We start from the raw sequence: 13,911 nt of genomic DNA on the forward strand, positions 1-13,911 counted from the left end.
TTCTCATCAGGCCTTGATTTTTTAATGTGTTTCTTCTCTCTGGCTTGTATCCCAGGCAGCTGCTTAGTGGCCAAGTTAAGTGCTTGCCATACTGCATACGTCTGAGTCGTTCTCTGAATGGCCTGCTCGGTGGTCATCTAAAATGATCGAACTGATTCAAACTCCACACTAGGAGGATGACCTATTTTGTCTTTCCCAAATGCCTCTAGCAAGTTGTACCTTGGTTTGCTTGTTTTCTTCAACAGACACACCTTATTGCAATTCAGGAAAACAAGAGAATATCATTTAGCAGGCAGTTCAAAACTAATTTTCTGTCAATTATACCTATGGCAGTTCTTAGTTGATAACACTGTACTTGTAAATTTTAAGGAGCAGTTGATTTTTTTGTGGGGGAGGGGAACATGTGGGCTATTGTATTCCTACTGTGAGGGAGAACTCATAACACTGTGCAAACTTGGAATTAACGCAGTGGCTGTATTAAGGTATTCAAAACAGCTTAAATGGAAACAGTGTGAATTGTATTTTTTTAACGTGTTAACTCATGTATCAGTATTTTTTATTAGAGTCTCAAAGCTCTTCACAGTTTTAAAATCTTATTTTTCTTTCTTTTAACTACAGAACTCCCAAGGACCCAGACTGATTATGAGAACAGCCTCACCATGAAGATGTTCTTATTCCAGTTTGTCAACTACTACTCTTCATGCTTCTACATAGCATTCTTTAAGGGCAAATTTGTAGGCTATCCAGGAGACCCAGTTTATTGGTTGGGAAAATACAGAAATGAAGAGGTATGAATATAGAATTGTATTATCTTGCCAATTTAAGCTGAGTTTTCTCTCAGTTCCCCAAATGAATAGTTCTTTGTTGTAAATTCCTAGATTTATTTTTTAGCCTAAGCAGAACAAATATCAGAAAAATAGGATGCCTATATTTCAAGTTAGATCCATTGAATATTTAAATGGTATTTTCTTTTTAACCTTCCAGTGTGACCCAGGTGGCTGTCTTCTTGAACTGACAACTCAGCTGACAATAATCATGGGAGGAAAAGCAATCTGGAATAACATACAAGAAGTATTATTGCCGTGAGTGTTAACTTGTATAGCCATGGGTAAAAGGACGAGGAATAGAACAGCCCAGCCACACAAATCATTTGCCTCCATAGCCACATAGCTGCATGTCCACCTCTAAATGGATCAGAAGCTACTGTCATTAAGGGTCTCCAGACAACATAGTCCAACCAACAGTGTAAATGTATCCAGGATCTAATAATTGTATTTTAAAACCTTCTTTATATTTAATGTAAATCCCCATCTGCTGCAGTTTATACCTACTGGGCTATTGTTGGTTACTGACTAATAGCAGCCCTTTGAGCGACAGCACTGGCTAGAGCTGTGACCTGTGTATTTCCACAATTTCTCACATCCTTCTCTCTTTCCTATATATTATGCATTTAAAAGTCAGTGTGAATTCCAGTCACTATATTAAGTGCTACATATATATTAAAAAAATGATATATATATATATATATCATTTCATCTACCAAACTATTCTTATTTTTTTCTCCTTTCTGCTAATGAAGATCTGTGGTTTAAAGAGGTTAAATGATTTACCCAGTTTCACATTAGCATTAAGAGGCTACTGTGGGATTCAAATCCAGGATCCCATGAGTCCAGACTTTTAAGAACAGAGGTTCTCTCATGATCCTAAGGCACTGGGATACATAATGTTTTAAGAAATAATTGTCTAGAATAATAACCACAAAGGTTTTGACTTACTGTTTTCCTAAAAATGAGCACAACAGAATAGTTTTACTTAAGATGTTAACTAAGATTTCATTGCCGTTTACAACTTTCACTTAGGCCCCCTCCGCTATCAAAGTGTAAAGTCCAACACCATCTGCAATTTCTGCAAATTTCAGGGAGCTTTTTGTTTTGGTCTTCTATTGCTGCAATAACAAATTACCCCAAGATTAATGGGGTAAAAACAACATGTAATATCTTATGGTCCTGGGGGTCAGAAGTCTCACTGGACTAAAATCAAGGTGTTGGTGGGGTTGTGTTCCTTTCCAAGGACTCTGAGGTGAATCTCTTTGCCTTTCCTGGCTTCTGGAGGCCACCATCTATGCTCCCTGCCTTGTGACCTCCTTGTGACCTCTTCTCCATCTCAAAGCCAGCAAAGTTTCATGTTTGTGACTGTCTTCTGTAGTCACCTCTCCCACCTCCTGTCTTCTACCCCCTGTCCCCCTCCTCTCCTCATCTCCCCTACCACCTCTTCCTTTCTTTTGTTTAGAAACAAAAAGCCTCCACCTTTATAAGAAGTCGTTTATCCCACTATATACCTGGGAATTTTTTAAAATTTATCACCCTCTTTATAGGCTCTCACCTCCTGCCGTGTTGCCCTCTCCCCTCCATCACATACAACTTCTCTCTCTTTCTTCTCCTACTCCTGGCGTTTTTCTCCCCAGTCACCAAGTTTCTGTTCATTCTCTTTGTTGAGCAGTTAACTCACTCTGGGTTTCAGTGCATCCTTCCAGATTTCTTTACCAGGTCTTATTCTCTATCTTCAATGGAAACTTTCAGGGTCTTTCTCTAAACAAAGATCTCTCTCCTTCCTCTTCCTCCACCCAGAAAGGGATTCTGGTTTTAGCTGTGAAATTCTTTTTTTTTTTTTTTATCCTTCTCTACAGAAAACAACCCTCACTTTCATTGAGCTCATATTCAGATTTTTCCAGATAAGTAAAAGTAGGTCATGCATAAATAGTACTGTGTTTCTAAATGAAAACAAATTATAAAATTGAGGAAAGTCTTCATTCTGAGATTAAAAAGTGTTTTCTGAAAAAAGTAGGTTAATTATTTAACACTGTGTTTCGGTAACATTGGTTTTTAGCAGCTATTTCCTAAGCTGGTATTGAGAAATTCATATGAAATGAAATTTGTTCACATGAAATATTTTAAAGGATCAATTATACTATCCGTGGTTTATACTTTCACTTCAAGTAAGCTCATTGTTGAAAATTAGTGATATGAACTTTGCCTCAAATTTCTCCTCCTATGTTTTCTTGTTTGGAAACTGGGAATGCTGAGTGTTAGCCAAATTAGAGAGTGACTGTGCTGCTTCTCTTTGTATAGGTGCCGGTTTTATTACCTTTGTTATACAAAATCCTAATTTATCAAAGATATATCAGCCAGGCGCCATGGTTCAGACCTGTAATCCCAGCACTTTGGGAGGCCGAGGTGGGCAGATCACCCGAGGTCGGGAGTTCGAGACCAGCCTGACCAACATGGAGAAACCCTGTCTCTGCTAAAAATACAAAATTAGCCAGGCATGTTGGTGCATGCCTATAATCCCAGTTACTCGGGAGACTGAGGCAGGAGAATCGCTTGAACCTGGAGGCGGAGGTTGTGGTGAGCCGAGGTTGCACCATTGCACTCCAGCCTAGGCAACAAGAGCGAAACTCCATCTCAAAAAAAAAAAAAAGATACCAGTTATCTTTTCTATCCAAAACTATACCAAAAGTAGAGAAAAGCCTTATAAGTCAGCAGTTGTTTTCACATCATGTAAGTAGTCAAGAGAAACCTGGAGTAATGTATTTTACCACACATGTACCCTCTTCCTTCCTCCCCCGCCCGCCTTTGGGCCCCTACCCCTTGACTAGGATTCTTGGAACAAGGAAAGGAGCGTATCTGGCTTAGGGATCTAGGTTCCTTTTGGGGCCTCCCCGGTACCTGGCATGTGACAGGGACCCAGTGAAGCAGCTGAGTGAATGAATGAGTGCCTTATATGCTTCAGATACATCACATCAGTAAATTACAGAGTTGTCAGTGAGACCCAGAGAGCAGGCTCAGAGCCCTTTGGCCTTCCCAGCTCCACTTAGTGTTTTGATATTTAAGGCATTCTTGGGGATTTTATTCTGTTCTTAATAAAAGACTAGTATAATTCCTGTGTTAAATAGCTCACTCTGGAGAAATTTTTATAATAAAATGTCAGAGATAATAGAATTAAGGATGCAAAATGCCCAGAGCATCATTTTTTGGTATTTAAATAGTAGATGGCTATAATTTTCCTTTATATACATTTATACATGTATATTGTAACTTAAATACCTCTTTTTATTTTAATAAGTATACTTATTTGTATAATAAGAAAAAAGAACTGTTTTAGGAGAAAATGTCCCTTCTGAAGATAGGATTTGGAGAGAAGATGAGCTATAGGCAATCAGAGTCCTAAATATAGGTGTCCCTCACTATCTACACTTACTCTCTAAGTTCAGAAACAGTAAACTCACACATAAAATAGATTCAGATAGTAAAGGATGCTTGTATTTCAAAATTAGCAAGTGGGAATACTGTAGAATGTCTGAAACAGAAATGATTATCTCCAGCATGTAGATTAAATGTGATAATGGAGGTGAAGAGGAAGTGAGATGTAAAATGCTTCTCACCATGTTTTGCACAAAATAAGGACCTAGTAAAGCACAACTGATGATGTGGCTATGACAATACACATGGTAAATTCCTATGGAAATTATTTTGTAACACCTGCTTCTAGCCTTCACCAGGGAAAAAATATGTGGTGTGTATATTTTTCTAAAAGTTCTGTGGGTGATTCTCATGTGAAGTCAAGATTGAGGTCCCTGCACTAGAAACACAGACCTATAGAAAACCCAAACATGAGTGGTTAAACTCAGGGAAACCAAACAAGAGGCTCAGCGTCTGTAAGTCAGAAATGAAAGCTAGTAAGAAAGACTTCTAAGATGACCTGATATGAGAAGGAAGTGCCAGATGACACAAGTAGTTGCCAGGACAGAAGTTTCATCCTGAATCTGAATTTTGATGTGATTTAGAGCCCAGATAGAAAAAGACCTGCTTCTTTGAGGGCATGGAAAGGATTCAGCAAAAGCCTGAGACTAGAAGTGTGGGAGGCAGAGCAAAGGATAAACCAATAGAAACCACACCCAGTGACCTTAGAGTTAGGTGTCATGAAGGGTGATGGACATGTGTGGTCCTTGGTGCTACCTGAGTCACACCCCCCTTGGAATGACTATAAAACTGCAGATTCTGGAGCTTATCTCAGACCTTTTGGTTGGGAGCATAGGAAGCTGCACTACTCATAAGCATTCCACGCCGTGCTTGTATGTGCTGAATGGGGAACCACTGATCCAGGTGGCCTGGATAACTGAGCCAAGAGTCTACATAACATAGTCCTTATTTACACTTGGCCTCAGCCAGTGCAGCCTGTATTGCTCAACAGAAAATCCCATACAGCAGGTTTTGATGTGTTAGGAAACATGCTACATCCATTACCTATTTTGAATCATTTAATCCTGACAGCAGCCCTGGGCAGTGTAGGTTTTATCACCCCATTTTATTTATTTATTTATTTTTTACCAAAGTTAACCAGCTAAGAAATAGAGTTTGGATTCAGATTCAGGGGTGTCTGAACTCATATCTCCTCCACTTTCCACAGCCTCCTGCTGCCTGTCTAACATCATCGAAGAGAAAGAAGTGGGGAAAGATTGTGAGGTCAGAGATGTCTCCTGTAGTAGAGATAATTTGCCCTGAGTAAAGCTTCAGTAGCAGTCAGTGAGAAGTGAGCCCTGAGATCAGTAGCAGTGGGAAACCCAGCAGAGTGAGCCATTTGTACTGTCTGTCTTATGCTGGCTGGGTGTGCACGTGTGCACACATGATGGAGAGGATGAGGGTCTGCCTGGTTTTCTTGAAGTAACTGTCCTTAACCATCATGGGATGCCTTCCCATTATCAGAGTTTGTAGGCCACACCCACATGTTTAATCACCCAGTGTATCCAGATGTTAGATCTGTATTTGGAGTTGTTGTCATGCTTCTTCTGATGACTCCACAGGTAAACCACAAGCCGGCAGTTGCTTGAGGGGACAGCAGTTCTTTATGCCACAGGTGCACACCTCATTTTACTGCCAACTCAGATTTCTTTTCCAGACAAATTGCCATAAAAGGGGGGAAGCACTTATCTCAGCCACAAGGCTTTTGAGAGAGGGAAAACACATGACATAAAAAAGAGACAGTGGGCAGCTCAGCGGGCAGCTCAGCGGGCAGAATCCAGGGGTGGACAGAGCGCTGGGACGCAGTCCAGGCTGTTTTCTCCTAGCTCTGCACTATGACCTGAAGGAGGCATTTCACTCCTCTGGTCCTTAAATGATTCAGCTTAAAATAGGAATTGGACCTATTTTATCTAAAGTCAGATTATGTCACTTTCCTACTTGGTGCCCTCCAGTGGCTCCTCACTTCCCTCGGAGGAAAAAAAACGCCCAGATCCTGACAGTGGTCTCTTATCCCTACCGTCTGTGAATCATGGAGGCCTGCTCCTGCCTCAGGATCTCTGTCATCACCATTCCCTCTGCCTGGGACTTCTTCCCCCAGGTTTCCCCCTCCTTTGTCTCCTTCACATCCTTAATCACACATCATTCTGAAGGAGGCCTTCACCGGCCACCTCCCTAGACACAAATGCAAGCATTCCCTGCCCTACTTAGTTTTCTCCACAGCACTTACCACCAGCTCGCATACTATATCTTGTTTTCTCTGGTGATTTTCATACTGGCAAGGCCATTTTGAATGATAAGGGGGAAATGCAAAAACAAACAACTGAAGTTAATCAAATGTAGGAACCTGCCTTTTAAAAATTAAGCCGCCCATAGGAAAAAGGTAGGAGAAAAAAATAGTAGCAGCAGCAGCTTTGATAAACCTAGGTATGTAGTCCTATTTTTCAAAATATTTTGGAATAAGGAGGCAGAAATAGAAACAAATTTAGCATGCAAACAAAAAATAGTTTATTGGGAAGATTACTGGTGCAGCTTTAAGATAGCAGCAAAATATTTTTATGACCTTGGCCTGATAATATTCATTCTAATTTATAATTTTTTTTTTTTTTTTGGCAGCTGGATCATGAATCTAATTGGGCGATTTCACAGAGTTTCTGGATCAGAAAAGATAACCCCACGATGGGAACAGGACTACCATCTGCAGCCTATGGGCAAACTGGGATTATTTTATGAATATCTTGAAATGAGTAAGTTCTTAGTGAAGTTTTTAGTGATATAAAATATGTTGGAGTATGTTGTGGATCCCAAAAGCATCTGTTATGGAGCCATATTAACATTTAGCATATTGAAGAGTATGTTTTTCTCCACTAGACAAAAATTATACAATCAGGCTTTCAGATAGGGTGGTCATGTGTGTCTTTGTCAATATTTATGTTGTACAAAGCTAGAAATTTATTAGCGGGCAGTGGAATGCAATATTCATTGAGGTACATCTTTACCATTAATTCTTTTTTTTTGGTTTTTTTTTTTTTTTTTTTTTGAGACAGAGTCTCGCTCTGTAGCCCAGGCTGGAGTGCAGTGGTACAATCGTGGCTCACTGCAACCTCCGCCTCCCAGGTTCAAGCGATTCTCCTGCCTCAGCCTCCCGAGTAACCGGGATTACAGTCCGCCACACCCAGCTAATTTTTGGACTTTTAGTACTGACAGGGTTTCACCATGTTGGCCAGGCTGGTCTCAAACTCCTGGGCTCAAATGATCCACCCACCTCAGCCTCCCAAAGTGCTGGGATTACACACATGAGCCACTGGGCCCAGCCATCTTTACCATGAATTCTTAAAGCATTCTAATCATGTTGTCTGAGAATGAACTCAGCAACTATAATTAGGTGTGATTCAGTCCATGCAGGCACAGCTGTTGGCCAGTACACTTCTGAACTGAGTCATTTAAGCAAGCCTGCAGGAGCATGCAGCTTCATGGCAGGAATTGTCCCAGGATGCCCACTTTCACATCTCATGCCTGCCTTTGACAGCCTATCTATTTCTTCTGGCCAGTGGTTTCTACCTGGTTCCTTGAGTGACTTCATGACTCATAACTGGCCTGAATTTGAAACCATTGTGCTGGTCTGGAATTAAGATTTAGTACAGGTCCTCTCTTTCCTAAATGCCTTGGTCCATTTTTATATTATTTGCTTGGGCTCTTAATTCTTTTCAGTGGAACTTGATTTTGACCTCTCGGTTGCCTTTAAACGGAAGCATCTCAAAATAGATTTCCATAGGAAACATCACCTTTTGTATTATGCATGACACGCTTATATCTAATAGATGGCTAACAATTTACATGTTTTGTATCTGTGCCCTTTCAGCTAACCATTACACTGAATTACAATTTTTTTAAGCTTAGGAGAATAGAAAAAGAAACGCATCATTTTTGTTGACAGGCTTTGCATTTATGATAGGGCTTTGCATATTGGCAAAGACACCGCTTTGTGGTTCCTGTTTACAAGTCTGCAGTTAGAAGGTGGTTTTTATTAAATCACATTCTCTATATAAAATAATTGCTTTTAAAAATACACATTATACATGGAAACACATCTGCTTCCTTCAATGAGCAAAAGGTTCATCTTGTGGCTTCTTTAGTCAGCAGTACTTTGCAGCAGCCCAGAGCCTGATTTGAATTTCATTTTTGCTTTGTTATGTTTTCTGACCAGGTTTTATTAAGGGTGTAGCTGCAGTACATATGTGGAAGCTGTCCTTAGTTATTATTCTGCTTATTTTCAGAAGGACTGTAAGACCTGTTATTCAAAAATGAGTCGTAATTGTAAATGTTTCTTATTGGAACTATTAACAGCATTAAAAAGAATCCTGGGGTAGAATGTCATTTGTTATTTTTAAAAAGTGTTTTTTCTTTAGTTGATAGTCAAATAAATGACATCAGAAGAGAAAGTTATATGGTCATGTGCTTTGGGGAGAAGTTGATAGGACTTTTAAAGTTTCATAGGCTCTTTAAAATAGTTATCAACTAAATAATTCTGCCTCATCCTGCCCTACAAGAAAGTATAGAATAACAGCTATTATAGACAGATTTTTAAGTTTATTAGGTTGTTTTCCTGTTATCTAAATAGCACCTAATGACTTAGAAAACTTGATTTCTGAATTTCTGGGAGTAGGCAGTCTGTTACTGTGTGGGCAACAGGAGAGTGAAATCTGTGTTTTGTCCTTCTAGTCTGTGAGAGACAGAATTTCCAAGTGCCTTTTGAATTGTTTTCATTTCTCTAAAAATAAACATTGAGCGCCTTTGGTATTGGTCTCACCACTACACAATCCCCTCCTTCCCATTTCCCCATATTCCTTAATGACACCACCATCTACCTTTTAAATTGTGGCTCTTACTGCTTAAGGGAAACATATTCCAGAAAGCCAGCCTGGAGCCTCCACCCTTGCTTGGCCTTCCACCCAGCCTCAACTCTCTTTCCTTCTTTCCTACCTGACAAGTCCTGCTGAGCCTCAGCCGGGCCCCTGAACTTTTCAGGCAGCTTTGCTGCTCTTTACTTCTAGGCGTTACCAGCGCCTGCTACCTGCTGTGGCGGTATGCACTCTGTGCCTGCCTCTGTCCCCGTTGCACTGAGCCTGATGGAGGCAGCTGCCACGTCCTCTGCTAGAGCGCCAGTGCCTGGAACCTTGTACTTATAAACATTTAAGCAACTTGAACTTGGAGCTCCGACACACATATCTAACTTTTAGTTGATTTCACATTAACATTCCTCACTCACTTCTCACCAAGTTCTGTATGACCTGTTTGAGTGAAACGTTTTTTATTTAGTGAATTTCCCACCATCCTTTGAGATTATTGGAGTAACTCTGAGCTGTTAACCCAAATTGCTTCTCTAAGAGTGTTGCTGACTCCGAGTACACACAACATAAACGTAGTCGTCTGTATTCAAACCTGGAAGCCATAAATACTGTTTTGTACTCAGTAATGTACTGCAGACACAGGTGTCCTGAGAACTTGATAAGGCCTTCCTGGTAGGCAGGTGCCATGAACGGAGTGCAGTGAAGTGATGAGTGGGCCCTGTTTGTCTCTGGCACTGTCTCTTCCACCCTTGCCATGGTGCCTTGATCTCACTTTCATCTGTCTCCAAGTTAATGTTTTAAAATCTGCTAAAACAATGACCTTCATATATTATTTTCTCCATGTAATTGTACTGTAATGAATATCAGCTATTCTTCAGCAGCTCCTTGTGCCCCTTTCTTTTTCTCCCTCCTGTGCTGAACCCACCGATGCCTCCGCTGCACTCTCCAGGACTCAGGCCTTCTTCCCTTCATGCTCTCATCTCTGCTTGGTTCGAGCCCATCACCTGCCATGAAGTCTCCTAACCTTTGCAGGATGAGCTTTCCAAAAGGGCAACTAGGTAATTGGGAGGATTTGCAGGCCTCCAGCTCTTCATTTGTTCATTCATTCATTCACTCATTCATTCATTAAACATTGAGCACCTGCTGTGCCAAACACTCTCAGCCGCTGGGCATACCAGGGCACCTGGTCCCTCCCCTCATGGAGCTCAGCACTTGGCACATGGTTAGGAAGGAGAATGCTAATCAGACTTCCTTGAGCAGGTGATATTTGAACTGGATTTTGAAGGGTGAATGGAAGTTAGTTATCTGAAGTATGGTGAAGAGAATGGACATTTTGTGTGCAAAGGTGGACATATTTAAAAGTACAACAGCTTGGTCAAAGAATGGCAAGTGAACAAAGGATTCACAAGTGGGAATATCAGGTAGGCAGGGGCCATATCATGATGGGTCTGGTGTGCTTAGCCAGGGGACTTGAACTTTATTCTTAAAGAAATTGGGATCCACTGGAATATTTGTAAACAAGAGAACTGCATAACATTTATGTGGAATATGATGAATCAGGCAGCAGAATGGAAGATAATATTTTGGATGAGACTTGTGGTGGGAGGGAGATGATTTAGGAGGCTACAGCAGGTAACCCGGACAACAAGTGACAGGTGCCTAAATAGTGGGCATAGGAGTAGAGAGAGGGAGATGGAGTTAGGTAAGTGTTAAAGAGGTGAATTGCATAGCAGATGAGGAATTAAATTAAGATAACTTCCCGGAGACCATATATGCAGGGCAGAACATAAGGAGAGGAGCTGTTCTCTAGGAAATGGCTCAGTGTTGGATATTTTTAGCGTGAAAACATCTGAAAGGCAATGTCTATTAGAAAGTTGGACACCACAGTCGGGAGCTCAGATGAGCCATGGGTGAGGCCATGAGGGTGAATCAGGCATGCCTAGCAGGAATATAAAGAGAGATGGACAGAGAATTGATGAAGAGGCCCTGGGGGAAAGGGACATTTGAAGAGTGAAGAGGGAGGGAGGCCCACAGAGGAAAAGAAGAGCAGAGCAGTGGGAAGAAATCCAGCAGGGTTGTGTCAACCCAGAGAAGGCTTGGGAGATAATGTTGCTTCAGAGGAATTTGGTCATGAAGGAAAAGGGGCATAATGGAAAATCCAGAGGGGGAAGAAAGGAAGAGAGCCAGCACCCACACACTCCTAATTGCTAGACCTGGGGCAGGAAGTGGAAGCAGTGCTATAGCTAGGCAGGGTTTTTTTAGTTTTTTTGTTTTTCGATATATATTTTGACTTTTTAAAATTAAGTAAAAAGGAAATCAAGGGGAAATAAATATTCCACAGCAGGGTGACTGTTTGGCCATGTCACATAAATCTTGGCCATAAATTTCTTATGACCATGTCACAAGAAATCACAAAAATCAGGACCAAAAAGGAGCATCAGCTTATGAACATGCAGCCACCGGCAAAGTTAGCAAGAGTAGGTCCAGTGCAGTGGTGAGGGCCTCAGCAGGGTGCGGGCCTTCAGGGACTAGTTACTCTGCCACTTGTTGTGAAGATGGATACTTCCTTCAGAAAACTCAACTGTAACATGTAGAAGCAAGCAGAGAAAGCATTAGAGAGCAGTATAGGATTATGAAAAAGTTGCAGGCAGGGTTGTTTTGTTTTCATAGTGGGTGTTTTGCATTGACTTTTTGTTGTTGTTATTCTTGGTTTCAAAAGTTGCTTATAAAATTTTTCTCACTTGAATATCAGAACAAATTACATGGGCTTTTTCTGGTGTTTTGTTTTTAATCCATGTGGAATTTATTTTGGTGTCAAAAGTGATGGCCCCATACCAATTTTTCCCATGACTTAGCTAGCTTTGCCAATACTTGCATCCACTGCTTCAAAGCATCACTTTATAATATATTAAAACCCATGAATATTTGCATCTCCTCTTAAAATTCACCCTATTTAATTCATACTATCTACTCATGTACTAGTTCTAAACTGTTTCAATTACCACAGCATTATAATATACTTTAATATCTCCCAGAGCTATCCCATTTTATTTTTTCAGAATGTTCCTGTCTATGCAAACATCACTGTTCATTATTTTACCTGTTTATATTTCTTGAAGAACTTCAGTATCACTTTTCAGCTTTTTTTCTTATCTTTCTTTGAAAGACAGAGTCTCGCCCTGTTGCCCAGGCTGGAGTGCAGTGGCACAATCTGGGCTCACTGCAACCTCCGCCCCCTCAACTAAAGCAATCTTCCCACCTCAGCCTCCTGGGTAGCTGAGACTACAGGCTTGTACCACCATGCCCAGCTAATTTTTATATTTCTTGTAGAGACAGGGTCTTGCTATGTTGCCTAGGCTGGTCTCAAACTCCTGGGCTCAAATAATCCTCCCTCCTCAGCCTCCCAAAGTGCTAGGATTACAGGGATTAGCTGCCACACCCGGCTGACCTGTCAGCTTTTTTTGTTAAATCCATTTGGGATTATTAACAGAATTTATATTAGAATTCTAAATTATTTTGTGGAAAATTTTTGATACATCCCTGCATTCAAGTTTGCCCAATCAAGAGTATGGCACATCCTACCATTCATTCATTCATCATTATTTGTTTTTTCTTAAGTCAATTATCATAGTAGTCTTACATTTCTCATTAATTTATTTCTAAATAGTCTATGCTTTTGTTGTCATTATAAGTGGTATCTTTTCTCTTTTGGATTTTTAACTAGGTTTACTGATAACATAATCCTAATCTCTGGCTTCTCTTGAACAACCAGGAGATCTGGCAACATGGAGCCCTCATTCCAACATGGCAGCTATGAGCTGTCCCTTTCCGTAGGACACACACTTGCTAGTTTACCACAGTTGACTGGCTGACTCCACACATGGCTATTACTTGCATGCCCTGGGGGCTGATGAGTTATTTAGGATTGGGTGAGTCATAGACAGAGATGTTGATATCATTGCTTATTGCTGCTGCTCATGACTCTATAGCATCACTAACTCTGGTCCTTGCCTGGCTCACTTCTCTGCATGAGAGTGCTGCCTGGCCTGTGGGACTTACTGGATCCTTCTAGCCCTGTCTGCTCTTCTGCAACATGCCCTTTGCCTGTCAGACCAGAAGCAAATGCCAGTTCTGCTTGCCTCGCCACACCCTCCACATCCTCGCCCTTCCTGACCAGAGTCGTCCCTGCCCCCTGTCTGAGCACGAGGCCTAATGGGGCTCTCCGTTTTCCTCCCATCCACAGTCTTAGTTACATTTCTGTATATGTTTCCTCTGAAGGTCTGCCAGTTAGGAGGGCAGGGTCTAAAACTGAGTTTCCTTTTTTGGATATTTTCTTCTTCCCCTCCATGGTATCACCCCAAAAATCTCTGCTGCCCCATTTATAATAAGGCCGTGTCAATTACAAACAAGGAGAAAAGAACTTCTAAGCCACCACTCAAATTTTGACTTATTATGACCACAAGGACCACAACTAACTTCAAGATCAAGAATCTTGAGGATATTATAACTTAAGACACTTTTATCACATATATTTCTAATACTATCAAATTCTCTGAATGCACTGCACTTGAATTTGCGACTCAGGGGAGCTCACTCATTTGCTTGTTCTCAGCATATTTCTTCCAACATTCTCTAAGCATAGCCTTCCCATGGGTCCATTTCTTTTTCTCTTTAACTTGTTAGATAATGCCACAATATTTCTTTTTTCTTAAAAAAAAAAAAAAAAATCCTAAACCACAAATCATCTTCCAACATTCTATTTCAAC

The 13,911-nt window shown here is 40.9% G+C and overlaps 1 protein-coding gene across 5 annotated transcripts in view; it reads left to right on the forward strand.

The window, feature by feature from the left end:
- Positions 1–13,911, forward strand: part of ANO6 (anoctamin 6) — a 215,940-nt gene that overhangs the window by 185,665 nt on the left and 16,364 nt on the right. For all 5 annotated transcript variants that reach the window (XM_001092876.5, XM_002798540.4, XM_077953929.1 and 2 more), the window contains 3 exons: positions 619–788; positions 985–1,082; positions 6,912–7,042. In XM_001092876.5, coding sequence (XP_001092876.2) covers positions 619–788; positions 985–1,082; positions 6,912–7,042 — 399 coding nt within the window. The remainder of the gene's footprint in view (positions 1–618; positions 789–984; positions 1,083–6,911; positions 7,043–13,911) is intronic.

Source organism: Macaca mulatta, chromosome 11 (assembly GCF_049350105.2).
Source record: "Macaca mulatta isolate MMU2019108-1 chromosome 11, T2T-MMU8v2.0, whole genome shotgun sequence".
Lineage (NCBI taxonomy): Eukaryota > Metazoa > Chordata > Mammalia > Primates > Cercopithecidae > Macaca > Macaca mulatta.